This window comes from Vulpes lagopus, chromosome 6, assembly GCF_018345385.1.
Source record: "Vulpes lagopus strain Blue_001 chromosome 6, ASM1834538v1, whole genome shotgun sequence".
NCBI lineage: Eukaryota > Metazoa > Chordata > Mammalia > Carnivora > Canidae > Vulpes > Vulpes lagopus.
The window spans coordinates 105047297-105067551 of record NC_054829.1 but is presented as its reverse complement, the minus strand read 5'-3'; the positions used below and the strand labels follow the sequence as shown (position 1 = coordinate 105067551).

Sequence of the window (20255 nt, the reverse complement as noted above, 5' to 3'; positions counted from 1 at the left end):
CTGTTTGTCTGAGGGCCACCTGACACCTACACATCACTCTTTAAAATCAGCAGAAGCATTGGCAGTGAGGCTCCAAAATGCCGGGGTTTGGTCCTGAAGTGAACTAAAGTATAAACCTCGACTGGCAGCCGGGGCCTGGGAACCCTCTGGCACCAAGTGGCCTAGTTTCTGCATTTGATGTGCTTCCAGCAGAGGGCCTTTCCATTCTCTCCCCGAGCTGCCCAGGGTGTGAGAAAGAGCTCCCCGGCTCAGAAAACAGAAAGGCGAAAACTTGAGAGGCTCTGTTGCATAATTTGCTATTTGTTTATGACTTCGATGCATAAAGGAACACTCAGTGCCTCGAGTCGGCCTGCACGTACAGTGCAGTCAGCAAAATCCTTTTTCTGGTGGAAAAACATTAGATCCTTTGAATGAGAGCAAATGATTTGCTAACAGGATTGCTTCTGTCTCTTGGTGGAACACACCAATTGTAGAAATCAATTCTTATCTGAGCATGAGAGTCGCTTATCAAGCCCAGGACAGAATCGTAGCTGAGAACTAAGCAAACATTGAAAAGAAGCTTACAAAAAAGGGAGTTCACCATGGGAAATCGCACATTGGAGTTAGCACACATGTTCCTGAAATTTTGGCTTGGAGTCCCACATTTTATGTTGACATGACATTTCAGTTGTCTGTGGAAGAGACTCAGCAGGGTAAGGGGGAGGAACGAGCAGCGCTGCAGTGTTGTGTGGTGCTATGTTTGCCCGCTGCCTGCTGAGTCAGCTGTGCAGAGGCTGGGCAGGTCAGAAGTGCCGCGCCTGCTGGAGTCTGTGTGCCTGTCTTACAGATGCCTAACGAAGCACGCTCGGAATTGCTTGGTGAGGGCGCCTCGAACCCCAGAGAAAATCCTGGCCAAAAGAGAAATGGACTGTGCACAGATAAACATTCCCTGCTCAGTAAGAGGCTCAAGACATGAGATTAACATTTTAAAGCAGGATAAGTGTCCAGGGTTATAGAGAATCAATGGAAGTGTGTCTTCTGTTAGTAGCTGGATCCTACCCTCCAATAGTAAAATTTGCATTCCATTTAGATGTGTAAATAAAAAGATAAGGGAGTAGAAAGAATAAGCCAAGTGGTAATCAACCCATGTCAAGATGATTAGTTCAGCCTCTTGCCTGTTAATTCCTTACTTGAGGTTTCTGAAATTACTTTATTTATTCTACTAAATTTATGCTTCAGACTGAAAATTTGGGTTGGCAGTTTTACTTCTCATGTATTAATGTTTGAAATGAGAGAGCAAAGTACAATAGGTTCCTTAACTTTGGATACTTAGTGCCTTAAAAGATGAATGAATCATTATTGACGTAATTTATGTGTATATTTTGGGCTATAATAGAAGGTGAGGTAAACCAAAAAATGTTTACTAGGAAAGTGTACTCTTCTTTTGCAGAGAATATTAGGGGTAGTAAAATCAAAGCTATTTGGAAAAAAATCACATACAGCAGATGTTAGGAAGTTAGCGGAGAAATCGGACCTCTGGCTAAGGACGAGGTTAGTCATGATCCTGTGGAGTCATGGTCGGGTCCTGCCAGCAGGAAGGAGGATGAGGAGTAAACCCAGAAACACTCACACAGACATAGCTGGCACAGCAGCAGTAGCCTAAGCGCTGTGTTCAGTCAGGAGACCTCGGCTCTGTCAACATCAGATTATGTCACGTTGGCAAGTCACTTAGCTGTCAGGTAAGAAGTTTACCGGTCATCTTCCTTTCTCATCAGATTTATCAGTACCCAACACACCCCCACATGAGAGTGGGAGCACACACACACATTTTTAATAAGACATTGGACAAGGGAAATGAGGAAATCTGGAACCTCAAGAGTCTCTCTGTAACATGCTGGGACCATGAGACATTCACTTGGAAGCCAATGAACTGCAAGAAATTTGTTTTCATATTGACTGTGCATTCTCTCTGTCTTGCCATCCTAAGACTTGTTAAACTTTGCATTTTGGTTTTTGTTCCTACTGGAGAGAGAATAATTTTGCTGTCTGTTTCATGGCAGCTGAGAGGGATGTTGAGAGGAAAATGATTGTAAAATCCTCCTTTCTGAGTTTGTCATTAATTAAAATGCTATTTTAAAAAGCAAGGTCTCATTATTAAATACTTTTTCCTCCAAAAAATATAACCGACTCTATGGATTCTGGCTAGATAACACTGAGATTGGTCCCCAGGAGCTGGCAAAAACTAGGGGTTTAGAGGTCTCTGTGGCTGGCTTCTATGGAACAAATAATTGGATCTTTCACAACACAGATCAACACCCCTGTGAGCACCACCTGTGGGCATGTGCAGACAATAATTGTCCTCTTCATTTTGGAGTGGGTATTCAACAGAGGAAGGAGAAAATAACCCTGTGTTACAAGTTTTCCAAGTATAAAATAATAGAAAATTAAGGCTTTATTCTTTGATATACTGTACTCTTCTTCATTGCCTATAAGTTAGGTTTCCTTGATAAGAGGAGAGATCTAGAAGTAAGTGACACCTTCCTGAATGCAACAGAGACTCCCTGTGTGTGAGGCTCCTGGTAACTGCCTCAGTTCTATGACATCACAACTGATGTTGTGTCCATTCGGGTCCCCTGGGTCTCTAGATCAAGTCCCAAGACAGATCCAAAACCAAGATAGTTGGACATACAAGTAATAGTTTAGGGGTAATGCCTGTGAAAGATAAAGGAGCAGAGAAGCAGGAGTCGTCAGGAAAAGCTTTTGGGCCTGACATGTATGAAAAGAGAAGAACCAGAGTGGAGATTTGAGTAGGAAGAGCCTCAGCCAGAGATCAAGCTCTGAGAAAAGTCTCTGCCAGCACACTGGGGACACAGGCTCTCAGATTGCACATAAAGAACCGCGGGCAGAGATGACAGGGCCCTAGATAGCTCTACAGGCTTCCCTCACTGATCAGGAGCTCCAGGAAGCACATATCCAGCTTGAATGGTGCTGTGGATCTTGAAGATGCTGGAGCTGGAGGCCGTCAGCTGACTGCTGTCTCACCACAGGCTCCCTGTTGAAGGGAGAGCTGAGCAGCACACCCCCATGGCTGCCATGGTCTGCCCCTTGTGCCATAGATCCACTTCCCCATACGTTTGGGAAGTAGGCCTTCAATGGTTCCTGTGCATCTCTCTTCCTCAGGGGAGACTCAGAAGAGTGAGCTTAGTGGAGCAAACTACAACTCCTGTAACTACAAATAGTTTTAGGGCCACTACTGGTACTCATTATTTTCCTTCTCCACTACTGAAATTCCACTCCCCCTTGGCCATCACTTCTGGATGTCCTATAGTTGTGTGTCCCAGGCCCTCATTCCTAAGGCATGTGAGCCTCTGGAAACCATGTCTTCTCCAGGCCAGGGCTGAGGGACTGTCCATTCACAGTTACAATTAGGCAAGGAGCACCAAAGAGACATAAGAGTTTCACAGGTATCCTGCCTCCCGCACTGTGGAACAGAAGCCCTACCTCCTTCTGGAGATCAAAGTCAATTAACCCTGTCCATATGGTGACTCCAACTGCCTAGCTGCAAGGAGTCCAAGGTGCTCATAGGTAGCTTATAGGTTAGCAAGACTCCTTCTTTGGGGACCAGAGCCTCCAACCCTACAGATCCCAAAGCTGTAGGGATAGGAAAAACAGAATTCTCCACTGAGTCATTGATGGTAAGTGGGGCCATTCACACTTTCACCTCTTTAATCCAGGATTCTCCTGGGGACACAGTGCCTTATGGGGGTCTCCGACTGGGTCCAGATACTACCATCTGAAGGATAGCACCCCATCCTTGCAGAGTATTACCTCTGAGCCAGCACCTTGGCTACACCTTTATTCAGGAGGGTATTCCAATACCCTATCAAAGTGGCAGCTTCAGAGTAATGTGAGTGTAATACAACTGGTCGATTTCTACCCTGCACATTTTCACTGTAAAGTGGGTTCCTCATTTGGGTGATGTTTTGTGGGATTCCATGCTTATGGATCAGGCATTCCATAAGCCCCTAAATTGTGCTTCTGGTTCAGGCTCTGTAAGTAGGAAACTCCAAGGCAAACCCATACCCTAAATAGATGTCTATTGTGCAAATAAACCACTGGCTCTCCTCTCCCAGGACAGAAGGAACCCCATGCATTTAACTTGTCACCAAGTGGCCAGTTGATCTCAAGGGATAGTGTCATGTCAGAGACTCACTGTTGGTCTCTGTTGCAGGCAGATTGGGGATGGAGAAGGGGCAATAGCTAGATCTTTCTTGGTAAGTGGCTGTGGCCACTTGGCTGTGGGCCAACATCTCTGCCATTATGGCCACTCTGTCCATGTGCCCATTGTGAAGTGGCTAATGTCAAAGGTTGACTAATGTCAATTGCCAAGTCATTTTGTTCACCTGGTTGCTCAGTGCCTCTTCCATGCTGGGTGCTTTTTGATGGACATTAACATGTGACACAAATTTTAGCATGTGTTATTTACTCCATGTATACAGTTCTATGCCTTTACCCAATACCTCCTTTATCATGGACTCTAACACTTTCTTTCAGGCTCCTGACTGGCTAACCAGACCATTCACCACTGCTCATGAGTCTGTATATGTGCTCACTTTGAGTGGTGATCACGTGTACCGCTCAAAGTTCTACCATTGAAAGATTTTCCCTTGTCACTGTCTTTCAAGGCCATCATTGAGTATGGCCATCATCCTCTTTACTGAAATGATAGATCCTGATTCTTAGTAAGGTTTATCTCCCATCTTCCTGAGCAAACATATCCTACTGAGGTTTCTAATGCTAGTATATTAGTATACCTCCATGCTAGTATACCTCCAGTATACCATACAGTGTGCTCCAGTATAGTACCTCTCTTCCTACCAGATCAGAATGATGTCATCTCTAACTTATCACCGATAGTCTTCAGGATACCTAGATAGTGCAGATCTCTTGAGGTTAAGTTATGACAGGGGGCAGGAGAATTATTCTAGTTCTGGGGCAAAAGTGTAAAGAATATTGTCTGTTCCATAAGAATGCAAACTGGTTCTCATTTTTATTTTCTGATTGGTTTAAAATAAGCATATCCTCACAATTAATGACCACATATCATGTACATGAGGCCTTATGAATCTGCTCTAACAACATCACCATGCCTAGCACTGCAGCTGCAATTGGGGCTACTTACTGCTTGGTTGAGGTTGTGATAGTGTGTAGTAATTTTCCAGTTGTCATTTAATTTCAGTAGAAGCCAAGTCAGCTAATTAAGAGATGATAGACACAGCCGCCCCTACATCCTTTTAGATTTTTTTTAAAAATTTATTTATTTACTTAGGTAGGTAGGTAGTTGGAAATACAATTGATTTTTGCATATTGACTTTGATTTCAGCAAACTCACTAAACTCACTTGCAAATTCCAAAACTTTGTAAATTCTTTTGGATTTGTACGTATATAATCATATCATCTGAGAATAATGACAGTTTTATTTATTCCTTTGTGATGCTTCTGTGTTTCCCATCAATGCTCCAGTCTTCTCTGTATAGAATTCCCTTAATTATGTATTCTCTTAACGCCACTTTACATTACCCCTTGGGTTTCATTATTGCTTTCCTTGACATCAATAATCACTTTATATTTATATTATATTATATATATTTTTTATATATATATTTATTTTGAAAATTTTTAAGTCTTTAAGAAAGTTTCACATAGTAATGAAAATTCCTTGTATCTTTCACCTGGATTCACTGATTGTAATATTTTGGCCCACTTAGTTTCCTATCTATATACTATTACACAAACTTTTTATCTTTGGTTAAGCCATTTGAGCCATTTGAGATTTGTGGCTGACATCAAGGCATTTACCCTAAATATGTCACCTTGTTTTTCCCCCAAACAAAGGCATTCTCCCACACATCAATTATCACATTAGAGATATTTAGGATTAGTTTATAATATTATCTAATACGCAACGCATATCCAAATTTCCTAAATTGCATCAATAATGTCCTTTATAGCCTTTTTTAAAAATTCAGAATCCTAGGAAGGATCTGGCAAAGTATTTAGTGGTCACTTCTGTTTAGTTTTTTTTAATCTAGAATATTTTCCTATCTATTTTTTCTCTCATCACACTAACATTTTTGATGAATACAAGACAGTTGGACATTTTGAAGAGTGTCTTTCAATTTGAATTTGTATAATTTTCTCATGATTAAATTCAGGCTAAATATTTTGGCAGAAAAATTACATAGGTAATATACTTAGATTTATTTTCAAATGGAAAACTAACCTGAAATTAACTTCATCATGATACATTGTTTTATAGTCTATATATAGACTATATGGGGAATTTTATATATATATGTATATATGTATATATGTATATGTATATGTATATATGTATGTATATATGTATATGTGTGTATATATGTACATATGTATATATGTGTGTATATGTATATATGTATATATGTATATATACACACATACACGTATGTATTATATATTTTGTATTGTATTTTATATTTATATATATTCTATATATAGGCATATATATAATTTGAGACAGATACATATCCTAAATGTATGTATGTATGTACAAAAATCCTAAACTCAATTCTGGCAAACCAAACCTGTACTTATTAAAGTTCAACAATGCAAAATTAAGTAGACTTTTTATCCTCTTCTTGTTTAATGCAGAGACTTTGTAATATTTTTATTTCATTTGCCTCTCTAAATGTTACTGTTTTAAGTCTATAATTTTAGGCATATGTGTGTGTATACATGCTTTTATATATATACTTTTTGTTTTTCTTCATTTTTTCCTTCCCTCTACAATTATTTTCCTTTTTTATTGTACAACATCCTTTTATTATTTGCTTTAGAGTGGGTCCTTGGTTCAGTTTCTTTGTTTGATAAACTGAAGGCTATAGCTGTTAAGTGACTTAATGAAGTACAGTCTTTAGAGGCAAAGTTAGGACTGGCATCAAGATCATTCTGACTCCTGGGCTGGTGCTTTTCCCTCCACATCATTTTAAGATGTTGAGATCAGAGGCATTAAATTGACAATTTTGACATAGATGGTTGAATCTCCTGATGAAATATAAAACTAGTTATTTTGATAAATGGTTTTGAAATACTAGAAGCAAAAGGAAAATACAGTTTATCAGTCAGTGACAGACACAAAAATACTAATTAGGGAAACTCAAATGATACAGTAACAAATACACAATAATTTTACTAGCCAATATTGACCTGTAGGTAATATAATATTGGCTGCCAGATGCTGATTTATGCATCCTTGCTACTTTTTATACCAATAGCAATATCATCTGTGAACTGAAATAAACAAGGAAAGTAGAAATCCGGGATGCATTTTCCACCCCCTAAGAGAAGAAAATGTCAGTAATAATACAGGATTTGAAGGGGGAACAGAACTATGGGAGCAGAAAATGCAGATTTCGAGAGCAAAAATTATTTGCAAGGAGCCATGGTCCCCTAACATTTGTTCCTTCAGAACACACTGAGGACTGAGTGAAACCATGTCCCCTCATGCCTCACACACACAGTTTCTGGTCTTCTTGGTGTAAGAATTGTAAAAGAAGAAATAAAGAAGATGGAGAGAGAAAAATAATCCCCATTCCTTTCAAATATTCATTAATCTGCTTTAATTCCTCACTAATAATATAGCTGTGTGATATTCCTGAGATTACTAACCTATGGTGTCGATCTGGATCCTAAGTTTGTTTCTTTTCCCTTTATCTTCCAGAACTGCTTCTTTAATTTCTCTTTTCTAAAGGGTTTCAATAATACAGATTGTTTTATAAAAGCACCAATTTCCTTGTGGTGGTCTGATTCAGTCACCCAGTCACTCCTGTCATTTTGCCCAATGGGGTAATGAAAAATCTGGCCATCACAGCAGGCTTAGGGGTTATGCACAGACTCAGCAACATGGACTTCTGCTTACCAGAATCAATTTGGCTACAGCCACTCCCGATTGCCCAATCTGTCAACAGCAGAAGCCAGTGCTGAACCTCCAGTATAGCACCATTACCCAGAGAACCAGCCAAATAACTAGTGGCAGGTTGATTAAATTATATTGCTTCAACCATGAGAGGGGTAGTGCTTTATTTTTACTGGAGGAGATAGTTAACTCTATGGACTTTCCTTTCCTCCCTGCAATACTCCTACCAAAACCATCATTCATAGATTTCCAGAATAAGTCCACTGTCATGGTACTAGACGCTACATTACTTCTGACACAAGAATTCATTTCACAGAATAATGAAATGTAGAAAAGGGTCCATGATCATAGAGTTCACTGGTCTTCCATGTTTTCCACCATCCTGACATAATTAGCTTACAAGAATGGTGGAATGGCCTTTTTATGACCAGATTATGGTGCCAGCATCTTGCAAGGCTGGAGAAATGCTCTTAAGAGTGGAGTAAATAGTCTAAATTAATGACCAATATATGGTGTTCTTTCTCCTACAGCCAGGATTCATGGTACTAGGAATCACAGGGTGGAAATGAAAGGGAATCCTCTAACTATTGACCACAGGGATCCACTAGAACAATTTTTACTTCCCATCCCCACAAGTTTAGCCTTTGCTGGTCTGGAAGTCTTGGTTCCAAAGGAAATAATCCTTCCACTAAAGGACACAACAATGATCCCTTCTAAAAGCTGAGACTGCCATCTGGCCACTTTGGGTTTGTCATGCCACTGAATCAACAGGTAAAGAGGATGACTGTTTTAATTCATTGGGGTGATTGACACTGATCATAAGCAGAAATAGTGTTGCTAGGAGGCAATAGGGGTAAGGAAGAGTATTTCTGGAATGCAAGAGAAAAATAAACATCACCCCAAAATTTTTTTTTTAGGTGATGAGGTGCAGAGGGAGAAGGAGAGAGAGAATCTTTAGCAAGCTCCATGCCCAGTGCAGGGTCCTATACCAGCCTAATCTCACAACCCTGAGATCATGACCTGAGCTGAAATCAAGAGTTGGATGCTTAACTGACTGAGCTACCCAGGCACCCCTCACCCAAAGATTTTTTAAAGTGTGTGTTGGAGTGGATTTTGTATCCTTTTCTGGGGGAAAGGGATGTGTGTTTGGGGTTGCATGTGGTATAGGTGTGTCATGGTCGGTGGAAACATGAAGTTGCTATTGTCTTTATTTGGAGTTTAAATACAGTTTAAGGAGATGCACATAGGTTCCAAGTCAAGGAAGGAAGGGCGTGCTGGGTTTGTAATGTGTCAGCATGCCTAGAATGAACTGTATTTCCAAGAATTCCTTTTCCTGTGTGTTTTTGGTTAGGGTAGGCCATAAGACAGATTCGGGTTTGAGACTTTGAATGAGGCAGTGAAGCAGAAGTCACTTTGTAGCTAACACCCATTGTCACCGATGTGCTGACTCGCCTGTCTGATGTGAGACAGTGACTGGGCTGCAACTTACCCACTTCCCCTGGGTCCCCTTAGCTCCTGCAATTCCTGGACTTGAGGTATGTGTTGAGTTCCATGATAAAGGACCCAGCTAACGCATGACACTCACACCACTAGGGTCAGAGGCAACAAAAATCGACATGAGTTTCAGCCTGTCCTCATGGGCTTCTATGCTTTGGATTCCAGATCTTGTTCTTGCCATATTACATCAGCCTTGCCTTTTCAAATAGATGCTAGGACTGTCCTGCCTTACAGAGATTGTTACATAATTACATAAGGTCAAATCCCTGTAACAAATCCTTATAAATATAAATGTAATATAAGTATAAACATATGTGTACATATATGAAAAGCAGACTTACTAGGATATATATATAAAAGTGTGTATATATATATATATATATATACACACACTATACTATATACTATATAGATATATATCCTAGTGGTTCTTCATTTATTATTGGACCAATACTGATACATAATACAAAATATATTCTCTTACCATAATGGAATTAATCTAAAAATCCATAAAGGAATAATTACAGGAAAATCTCCAAACACTAGGAAATTAAACAACACACTTTTATTTATTTATTTATTTATTTATTTTTAGAGAGAGAGAGAGAGAGCATAAGCAGGGGTGGGGAGGGGCAGACAGAGAGGGAGAGAAACAATCTTAAGCAGGCTCCATGGTCAGTGTGGAGCTGGACCTGAGGCTCAATCTCGCAACCCTGAGATCATGATCTGACCAGAAATCAAGAGTTGGACACTTAACTGACTGAGCCACCCAGGTGCCCCAAAACAACACACTTTTAAATCATGGGTCAGGGACGCCTGGATGGCTCAGATGGTTAAGTGTCTGCCTTCAACTCAAGTCATGATCCCAGGTCCTGGAATCGAGCCCCACATCGGGCTCCTAGCTCAGCGGGGGGTCCTGCTTCTCCCTCTGCCTCTTCCTCTCCCTTTGCTTGTGCTCTCTATGTCTCTCTCAAATAAATAAATTAAAAATCTTAAAGAATATATAATGAATCAAAGAAGTCTCAAATGACATTAGAAATGTTGAACATCAAATATACCAAGTTTTTCATGCTACTCTGTAGCACCTAGAATACATTAATACGTCCTCTGTTAATTGAAGGGTATCTTAGGTGGGGTTCCCCAAAAGCAGAGCCTGAGACAGGGATTCTTGTACAAGTGACTTATTGGAGGAGCTCTCAGGAAGAGTGGATTAAGGAAGTAAGGGGAGAGGAGAAGTCAGGAAAAGAGCAGCAAGGCTCTTTTAAGGATAGCAAAGCTATCCTTAGCAGGAGCCTACCTCTAGAACATAATAACACCATACAATTAACCCCCTTCAGAGAAGGGGCTGTGGCCTTTACAGTATCAGGCAGTCATTGGCTGCAAGCCAAAGTGAGGGCTGTTTCCAGACATCTCTAGGATAGCCAGCTCCACTGGGCAGAGGTCAACTCTCCAGAGAAAGGGAAGCCCTGAGCCATAAGCAGTCAACACTTAAGAGTAGCTGGGGGCTGGGTGTGCTAGTCTGATAAAAGGGTCTATCTGGGCAGGGCATCAGCAGCATCCATTAAAAAGGGTTTCAGAAGAAATTTATTTGTCATGAGACGTCTAACACATTTTCTTTTATTTTGAGACAGAAAGGCATCATCTTTCACTATTGTGTGTGAGCATGGAAACAGCATTTAAAAACATGGTTTCCTTCTACTGCCACAAAAAAATAATTCTTAAAAAAAAAATCTAACAAGAGAGCAGCTTTGGAATGGCAACTGCAAGAAACTTGTCCTTACAATTAGCCACACATCTAAGGAGACACTGATGTGTGCTCAGGGCCATTAGGTTGCCTCCATAAGTGAGGTGAGCCTGGAGAACACCAGCCCAGGGGGGTGCTCAGGCTCTCTGCTCTCAGAAGCCACAGCAGTGTTCCAGAACCAGGTGGAAGCCGGGGGTTCTCTTCCAGCTTTGCCAGGTAATCACCGTGTGACCTCGGCGACTCGTTTGTTTTGCCAAATCTGTGTCTTCGTCTGTAAGATCAGATAATCACACCAGGGCTTGCTACCTCTTAGGTGGTTGTGAGAAGGAAATGAGAGAATACATAAGCAGGGTGCCTGGAAGCCCCAGCTTTTACTAATGAAGCTCCTAGGACCAAGTTTGCAAACACCCACACAGCCGCCTTGGGTTGCTGAGGGATTATTAGTCCTTCCCCAAAGACAGAGGTCAAAGGAACCATGGGAGGAAACTTGTGTGGGTGAGGGTGGCTTGACCTTGGTGTCTGAAGGTGGGGGCAGGGTGGTTGGGGAAGGAGGCCCCGACAGCTCAGCTTGGTGAAGAAAAGAAAATAAGAAGGGAGATTGTTGGGCTCACCCTCACCATTGCCTTGGGTTGCCAGGTGAGTGCCTTCAGACCTCAGCTCCAGGGGTCCCTAGCACTGGTGTCACAGTTGTTTTGAAAGCTCAGTAGGAGAACTGTAGGTGGGGACTCATAGACCTCAGACAGTTGTTTATCCACCTCTCTTCATCTTCCAAACCCTTGGGCTAGGAATTACAATCTAAGCCTTTCTCCCTTTCATAGCTGCTCTTGGCAAGCAAAGCCAGGTGGAGTCACTGGTGAGGAGTGGTGGCCGTGGGGGCCTGGATTTCTGATGCCTGCAGCACTCTCCCTCGAGCTCTTCCACCCCTACTCCAGTCCCATTCCCTAAACCTGAGGGTTCTAAACTTGTCCCAAATACACTGCCCCACCATTCTGGATATTTTTCTATACATCTCCGATTGCATGTTGCCCTAGTTTCTGTTGAGTGTGTGCTTAAGAAGGGAATTACCGAGTGTGTAGGGTATGTGAATGTTCAACTGAAGTAGATAATACTAAACTATTCCCACCCAAGTCATTACCTCAATTTCTCTTCTCAATAGCAACTTTCTTTTTTTTTTTTTTTTTTTTTTAAGGTTCGAGAGTGCTTTAATGGGGAGCGCTCCTGGGCGAGGTTCCATGACTCAGAGAGGTGGCCTGAGTCAGGGAAGTCACTCAATGGCAACTTATAAGAAATCCTCCAGACCCATGTCCTCTCCAGTATTTCATATTGCCAGTAGTGCTGTTCATAACAGCAAAAACCTAGAAACATGCAAATATCCCCTCAGCGGTTGGGTATGTTAATAGGTTATGAAATATGTACACAGTGGACTATAATATAGCATTTAAAAATGATCAACTGGGGAGCACCTGAGTGGCTCAGTTGGTTAAGCATCTCTGTCTTCAGCTCAGGTCATGATCTCAGGGTCCTAGGATCAAGCCCCGCATCAGGCTCCATGCTCAGTGGGAAGTCTGTGTCTCCCTCTCCTTCCTGCCACTCTGCCTACTTGTACTCTCTCTCCTTGTGTCAAATAAGTAACATCTTTTTTAAAAAATGATCAACTGCCATTCCACACAATATAGATAATTTTATCAATACAATCATAGGTGGAAAAATATGTCTGAAAGATTACATAAAACAGGAGACCCTTCCTATAAACACACACATACAACATATTTTTAATAATGCATTTAAATACCACAAAGAAGTATATAGAAAGCAAAGCAGGTTGTGATGAGCACAGGATGAGGGTGTGGGATGACAAAGGATAGTTTGATAAAAGGTATCATGTGGTTAATTGTAAGTTATTGTCAAGGTCCTAGCTTCCAATTTAGGTATTGTGTTCTCAGATATTTATGGCATTATTTAAAATAATCCAATAACTAACTAAAGACCATACATGAACCAATGATGGTCATTAGTTCACAAACCAGGGACTGCGTTCATTCAGTTCTATACACATATATATATTAGTTTTTTAAATGGAAGAAAGGAGGGAAAGAAGAAAGAACAGATAGATAGAAGGAAGAAACCACTAACCTTAGAGAATTAACAGAAGTCATTCAAGACAGAGCCTTAGCCTAATGCCCTATACACACTGGTTGGCTGGGTATTTATTTGTGAACCATCTTTTTTTTTTTTTTTTGCCTCCCGTCATGCTTTGCCCTCCTTGTGCCATTTCACAAAGATGGGCATCCATCTTCACAAAAAAAAATCTTTATTTTTTAAAAAAAATCTTTAGAATACAAGAACTATTTAATTTTGCAACCAATTCCTAGGACCACAAAGTCTAAACTAAAACGGTGGCAAGGAGAGTTTGCCCTTATTTTGTATCCAGTTGAAAGAGAAAAAAAAAAAATTAATCCTTTCCTAATAGCAGTTAAAATGGGTGTTCTCAAGTCTTGGTGGTATAATAATCACCTGGGGGCTTTTTTTCTTTAATAGGAGAGAGGGAGGGACAGAAGGAGGGAGAGAGAATCTTTAAGCAGGCTTCATGCCTGCCATGGAGCCCAACGTTGGACTCAATCGCCTGACCCTGAGATCATGACCTGAGCTGAAACCAAGAGTGGAACCCTTAACCAACTGAGCCACCCAGATGCTCCCTGGGGACGTTTTAAAATGCAGATTCCTTAGAAATTCATTTTCAGGTATCTGCATTTTTAACCATCATTCCAGATAATTCTGACATAGGTAGTCTGAGGGCCATATTTTGAGAAATACTGGGTTAAAGAATTGAAACAAGAGGGATATTTATATAGCTGAGCAATTTGCCATTAAGGAGTCAGTAATGGAACGATTAAGGACAACTCTACTATAAACACATAAAATCTTGTAAGTTATGAGTCAATTAGGGAAATGAATTCCTTTTTATGTGTTTAGTACATATTATTTCTGATAATTTGTATTGGTATTGGTCCTTGGGAGGGGTGTGTGTGTGTGTGTGTGTGTGTGCACGCGTGTGCATGCTTATTTTCCAACAGGTACCTGGAGGACACTTAAAAGTATACTAGCATATCTGCAAAACTTATCCTGGCAATGAATCCTTAAAAAGGATTAGATTTAAAGGAATCAACAGCCCCCCATACAGGTCTTCTGGAATGGCACGCCAAGCCCAATGCACACCATCTGAAGCCAATAAACTAGTCATGACTGGATGTTATTTTCCCCCCATTTTACCAAACATAATGGTGCAGAATGACCCTTAAAGTGGAAGGGGAAACTGGCACTTGGATTTCCAATATTATTAAAATACTTCACAACTTATCTTTTTAAAATTAAACAACTCCAGCTATTCTAGGCTCTTCTCATAGAAATTTGTTTCCTAAGCATTGATTTTTTTTAATTCAAGGTTAATTATGTGTGAAATACAATTTATACACAGTAAAATTCACCCATTTTGGGTATGTATATTAATAGTATACTTCATATTTGACAAACATATATAAAGAGTGTAGAAACAGCCAGAACCCCTTCTTTCTGGTCTGCGGTCAGTGTGTGTTTGATTCCAGGAGCCATGGTTGTCAGGATAACTATATGTGTTATGAAAAGTCTCAAAGAGAGAGGTAAGAATATTTGAGCTCTCTACATATCTAAGTGGTGCTTCTGCAGTTTATATTCTGTGTTACTTGGCCCAGGCTGCCACAACAAAATACCATAGATTAGATGGCTTGCTTAAACAACAAAAATTTATTTTCTCATGGTTTTGGAAGCTGGAAGTCCAAGAGCAGGGTAGAAGCATGGTTGGTTTCTAGTGAGACTCTCTTCTTGTCTTACAGATAACTGCTTTTCACCATGTCTTCATATCTCAGGGAGAGAAAGACAGTAAGCTCTCTGGTATCTCTTCTTATAAGGGCACTTGTAAGTGCCCATCTTGAAGACTCCACCATCATGACCTCATCTGAATTTAGTGATCTCCCAAAGACCTCCTCTCTGAATACCATTACACTGGGGGTTAGGACTTTCACACCCAAGTTTGTTGGGGGTGAGGAGAGTTCAATTCAGTCTATAGCATACCCACAGAGTGTATTTCTGGCTCAAATCTTCAGAGTTATACTGGGTTTGGGAGAGGAGGGGTAAAGAACCTCCTACTTCCATAGGAGCACTCAGAGAAACTCTTTGACTATAATCAAGTCCTGATGGGGAAATATGAGAATCAACTCTTTCTGTGGGCAACCCAAGAGCTGGGTGATTTCTTACCCCCTTCCGGGTCAAAGAGTGTCAGGTTGAGATTTCACATAACTCCTTAGTGTCATCACTTGAGTCAAGAGTCAAAGTTCTATCCTTCAGAAAGTCAGGACCTTCCCTGCCCTTGGAGTCCATAGTCAGACACATAACAACCTGAGGTTAATTTCATCATCTTTATTATACACATTGCTGTCCAGGGGTCCCTGGGTGGCTCAGCAGTTGAGCGTCTGCCTTCGGCTCAGGTTGTGATCCCGGGATCCTGGAATCGAGTCCTGCATCGGGCTCCCCACAGGGAGCCTGCTTCTCCCTCTGCCTATGTCTCTGCCTCTCTCTCTCTGTCTTTCATGAATAAATAAATAATATCTTTTAAAAAAATAAACATTGAGGCCCAGATGCCTCTACTTTATAAGGAGCAGGGTGATGAATTTTTATTAATACTCAGTTATAAAAATAAAAAAGTCAAGATGGCTCTGATGCATTGGAATAAAGAATATAGCCTCTATAGCTGGTACTTTACATGAAGTTGGCCTTTCCATGAAAATGTGAAAAGTTATCACTGTTACCAAGAACTTTTTTGGGTTCCTCAAATCTGTCAGTTTACATATTCAATAGGAAAAATCTCCAGTGAATCAGACAAAATTCTAACTGAACCCTCGAACTGAGTCACTTTATCTCTACCAAATAATAATAATAAGTTATTAAATAAGAAATCTGTAGCTCTGAAAAGAAAACCGAGGACTTTCTCTAAAATCTTCTAATGTGATGGGATCCAAATATAAAGATAATTTGAATAAATAAGCTTTGCTCCAAAAATGCATGAAATCCTTTCATTATGATTGTTTCCATGTGTCTTTCTGAAAGCTTCACAGGTCAAGTCCAAGAATGATAGAAAACAGTCTTTTTTTTTTTTTTCTTTTAATGGCATGTTTGCGTTAGATAGTCCTGCATTAGTTTTCTATCTGATCTGGCTTGATTCTGGGTGTTAGAACTTGGGAGTCCGTCTGACAGGGCCCCTGGAGGGGGAGTAGCTGCCAGTCAGGGGGAAGAGAAGCAGAGCCTTGTCTGACTTACAAATGCTTAGGACAGGCAGTGAAACTTCAAAATGAAAGAGCAGCAAAATTTTCTTATCTCCATCCCATAATTAAGTCATAAAAGTCTTGACTTTCCCTAATGGGTAACCATGTGGTTTTACACTGTACATTAGTTTGGGTTTTCCTAAAAAGCAGACACTGAGACAAGGGCCTGGGGACAAATAGTTTGCTTTGGAAATAATCCCAGGAAGCAGGAGTCGGGAAGTAGGGAACATGAGACTGGGAAGTGAGAAACACAATAATGAAGGCATCACCTCCCTCGTGTGTTTTTTTTTTTTTTCCAAAGTACCTTGAAATCACTGGTTAAAGGCCAAATATTAACTCTGACAAACCTCCAATGATTTGTAGAATTTTGTCTATCTTTTCTTCTAAAAATAGTTCCATGCTGGGCCTACTGTCCCCATACTTGTGTCCATATGTACAATGGTCATGGTCTAATAGCATCTGTCTCCCAACCCAGCCTCTCCTGGAGCATTTTCATTGGCTGGAAAGCCTGCAACTGAGATGTAGGTCTGTGTGGTAAGTGCCAACCCAGAGGAACCATTGTAAAGTCCCTCTGCACTGTGCTGGAGGTGGAAAAGAGAGACAGCCTGGCTCCCCAGAGACCTGGAGGCAGGCTGGGGCGATGCCAGCATGATCATCAATGCCTTTGGCAAATATTTCTTGGATTTTTCCCACATTCCTGCTTTAGGCTCAGTCCTTGCCAGGACAAGATGTAAACAACACAATGACAGCACAGGGTGGTATGTGCTACATATCATCAAGATGCACGGAGAGCGTGCTGGGATCACTGAAAAGGGAGCAGTCCCCAAGTCTGCAGAGTCCAAGAGATGTGGAAAGAAAGGCATCTCCCAGGCAGAGAAGAATAAACACCCCCTTCCAGACAGACAGCACATGCAAAAGCCCAGGGTCTGCAGTGAGGACCAATGAAAGAGAAAGGGAAGAAGGAAGACTAGAGGACCAAGAGAAGGGAAGGGTGGTAGAAGGTGATGAAAGAATTGTAAAGGAATTTGGACATGATCTCCTAAACTGTGAGGGGCCTTGAAGAGCCTTAAGTGAACAGATTTGCATTCTATAAAGCTCTCTAAGGCAGCTGCTGGGTAGAGAGCAAAGAGGTGAATCTGGAAGTAGGGAAGGGAGGCTGGGATGGTTTGTTTTCTTTGTTGCTGTAACAAACTACCACAAACGTAGTGGCTTAAAACACAAATTTATTCCCTTAGGGTTCTGGAGGTCAGAAGCCCAAAGAGAATCCTACAGGGTTAAAAGGCAAGATATTAGCAGGGGTGATTTCTTCTGCAGGCTCCAGGGAAGAGTCCGTTTCCTTGTCTCCTCCAGCGCTTAGAGACCACCTGCATTGCTTGGCTCCTGGTCCATTGCCTCCACCTTCCAAATGCATCACTCCAACTTCCAGATCTCATCCCAGCTCCTCCTTGTTTGACCTGCTGGCTGCCCTCTTACTAGGACCCTTGTGATTACATCGGATTCAGTTGGACAATCTAGGATAATCTCCCCATCCCCAAATCCTTAATTCAGTCACATCTGCAAAGTCCCTTTGGATATAAGGTAATAATATTCACAGCTTCAGGCATTGGGACAGGACATCCTTGGGGGGCCATGATTCACTCTACCACAATGATAGTTTCCAAATGAGACAAGTCAAATGAACCTATACGATACATGGGAATATCTTAACATAAGGGAGCTCTAGGGAAGAATATCATGTTTTATTTTCTTTATACCAATGCAGAATGTGTGCATGTGTGTGTGTGTTACTTATACAAGTACTGTGATTCCAGAGTGGCATTGCCTACGAATCATCCAAAAGGTAACAATGTTCTCTCTCATGAGACTTTAATAATAGCATCAAAGTTAGGTCATGTGGGGAAAGCACAGTGATGTGTAGGTACTCAGGGAGTCTATCTTATCTCAACTACTTCCCTTTGAGGTCCTTGAGAGCACTAGTTGCTCTGATTCACATTTTTATCTCCCACAAAGTGGAACACACATTCTACATTAGATATTTGTTGTCTGCTGACCCATCATGCCTCTCTTCTTCCCTTATTTTAACAATACTTGATTCTCACATGGATATTTCACATACACACACACACATTGGTGTAGTCAAGCAGTTTTCCTTTGGCTCACAGTCCATGGACCATTGGCGTAAGCTGTTCCCAGTAGAGTCAATACTGGAACAGAAGAGCTCTCCTGGTGTGAAGATAAAAATCTGGGACTTCTACAGACACTTAACCAGCAAGAGAATAAAAGTAGCAGCTCTATGGGAGAAGCACATTGCCGAACTGCTGAAAAAAATCAACCCTCTTCCTCTGGATATTCCAGTTAAATGAGCCAATAAATCTTTTTTGTCATTAGGCTAGTTTTAAATGGGTTTTCTCCTTTGCAAGCTAACATTATCTAACAGGTCCATATGTATTTCTTGCTGAATGAATGTGAATGAATAAATGATAGCAAGAAAAACCACCTCATTACAACATTCTTCTTCATGCTACTCAGAACATTTTCAGTGTTGATATCATCAAAATATCTGCTTTTTCTGGGTTTGTCATAAGGAAAATATGGTTACATAATTTTAGAATTACATATATCAAATAGAGATCAAGAGGCATGGTTTTCTAGATGGAGGCTTTGAGGGGCAACAAGCCTAATAGGACTCTTGGTCTTGGAGAGGCTTTTGCAAGGTAAGCACCTTGTTCTGCTTTAGCTTAACTGAGTTTGGAGGTTGTCTTTGGGGGGGCTGATGGAGATTGTGAGGGAGTCAGGGCCACTCTTTGATGCCTTAACTGGTTTAAAGATTGCTCCTCACTCCTTCCCAAACATCATTTAGTGTAATGTAATATTAAATAAGGAAAGAGTAAAATCAGTTGCAGAACTGAAAAGGAATCCTGTCCTCTGGTTACTTATAATTATGTTGATAAGGCAGCTAAGGGAAAATATCCAAAAGAAGGGAAAATAAACAGGGTAGAGTTCTACCCTCTCACCCCAGTCCTCCTCCCGTCACCAAAGTCATTCCCTCTGTTTCTATGAACATCCATATGGGGCAGAGAACTGAGCATTTTTGATTCCTCTAAAATAACAGAATTGGCCTAAGCCAACATTTAAACTTTTTCTCCACACTCTCATCTGCCCCTCCATTCTGCCTGATTTGTCAGTTTGTCTCACTCTACTGACTCTCAGAAGAAAGTGGAAAACAGTCCACCCCATCCTAGGCTGATCCATGGCTTGGAAGAGCAGGGTAGAATGAATTTCTGTATGCATCGTAAGATCAGCCCGTCAGTGTAATTGCTGGCCTTTTTATTGGGATTGCCAAATTTATACATCACTTTGGGAAGAACTGACATACATACAGTATGCTTCCATTTATACAAAATTGAAAACTAAGAAAAACTAATCTATAATGTTTAGATACTGGTAAATTTAAAATATAGCAAGGAATTGATTACCACAAAATCAGTGAAGTGGTTACTTCTCTTTTTTTAAGATTTTTATTTATTTGAGAGAGGGAGAGAGAGTGTGTGTGCACAAGCAAGGGGAATAGCAGAGGGAGGGAGAAAAGCAGGCTCCCCACTGAGCAGGAAGCCTGATGTGGGGCTCCGTCCCAGGACCCTGAGACCACTGCCTGAGCTGAAGGCAGATGCTTACCCAACTGAGCCACTCAGGCACCCCAAAGTGGTTATTTCTAAGAGGGAA

The 20255-nt window shown here is 41.1% G+C and overlaps 1 protein-coding gene across 4 annotated transcripts in view; it reads left to right on the top strand.

The window, feature by feature from the left end:
- Nucleotides 1-20082, top strand: part of ETNPPL (ethanolamine-phosphate phospho-lyase) — a 37391-nt gene extending 17309 nt beyond the window's left edge. For 2 of the 4 annotated variants that reach the window (XM_041759062.1, XM_041759061.1), the window contains exon 13: nt 827-2113. In XM_041759062.1, the coding sequence (XP_041614996.1) occupies nt 827-955 (129 nt within the window). In that variant the 3' untranslated portion in view covers nt 956-2113. Of the gene's footprint in view, nt 1-826; nt 2114-17846 lie in introns of those variants that run through there. The other 2 variants (XM_041759059.1, XM_041759060.1) reach the window with 2 other exon arrangements.
- The last annotated feature ends 173 nt before the right edge of the window (nt 20083-20255 follow it).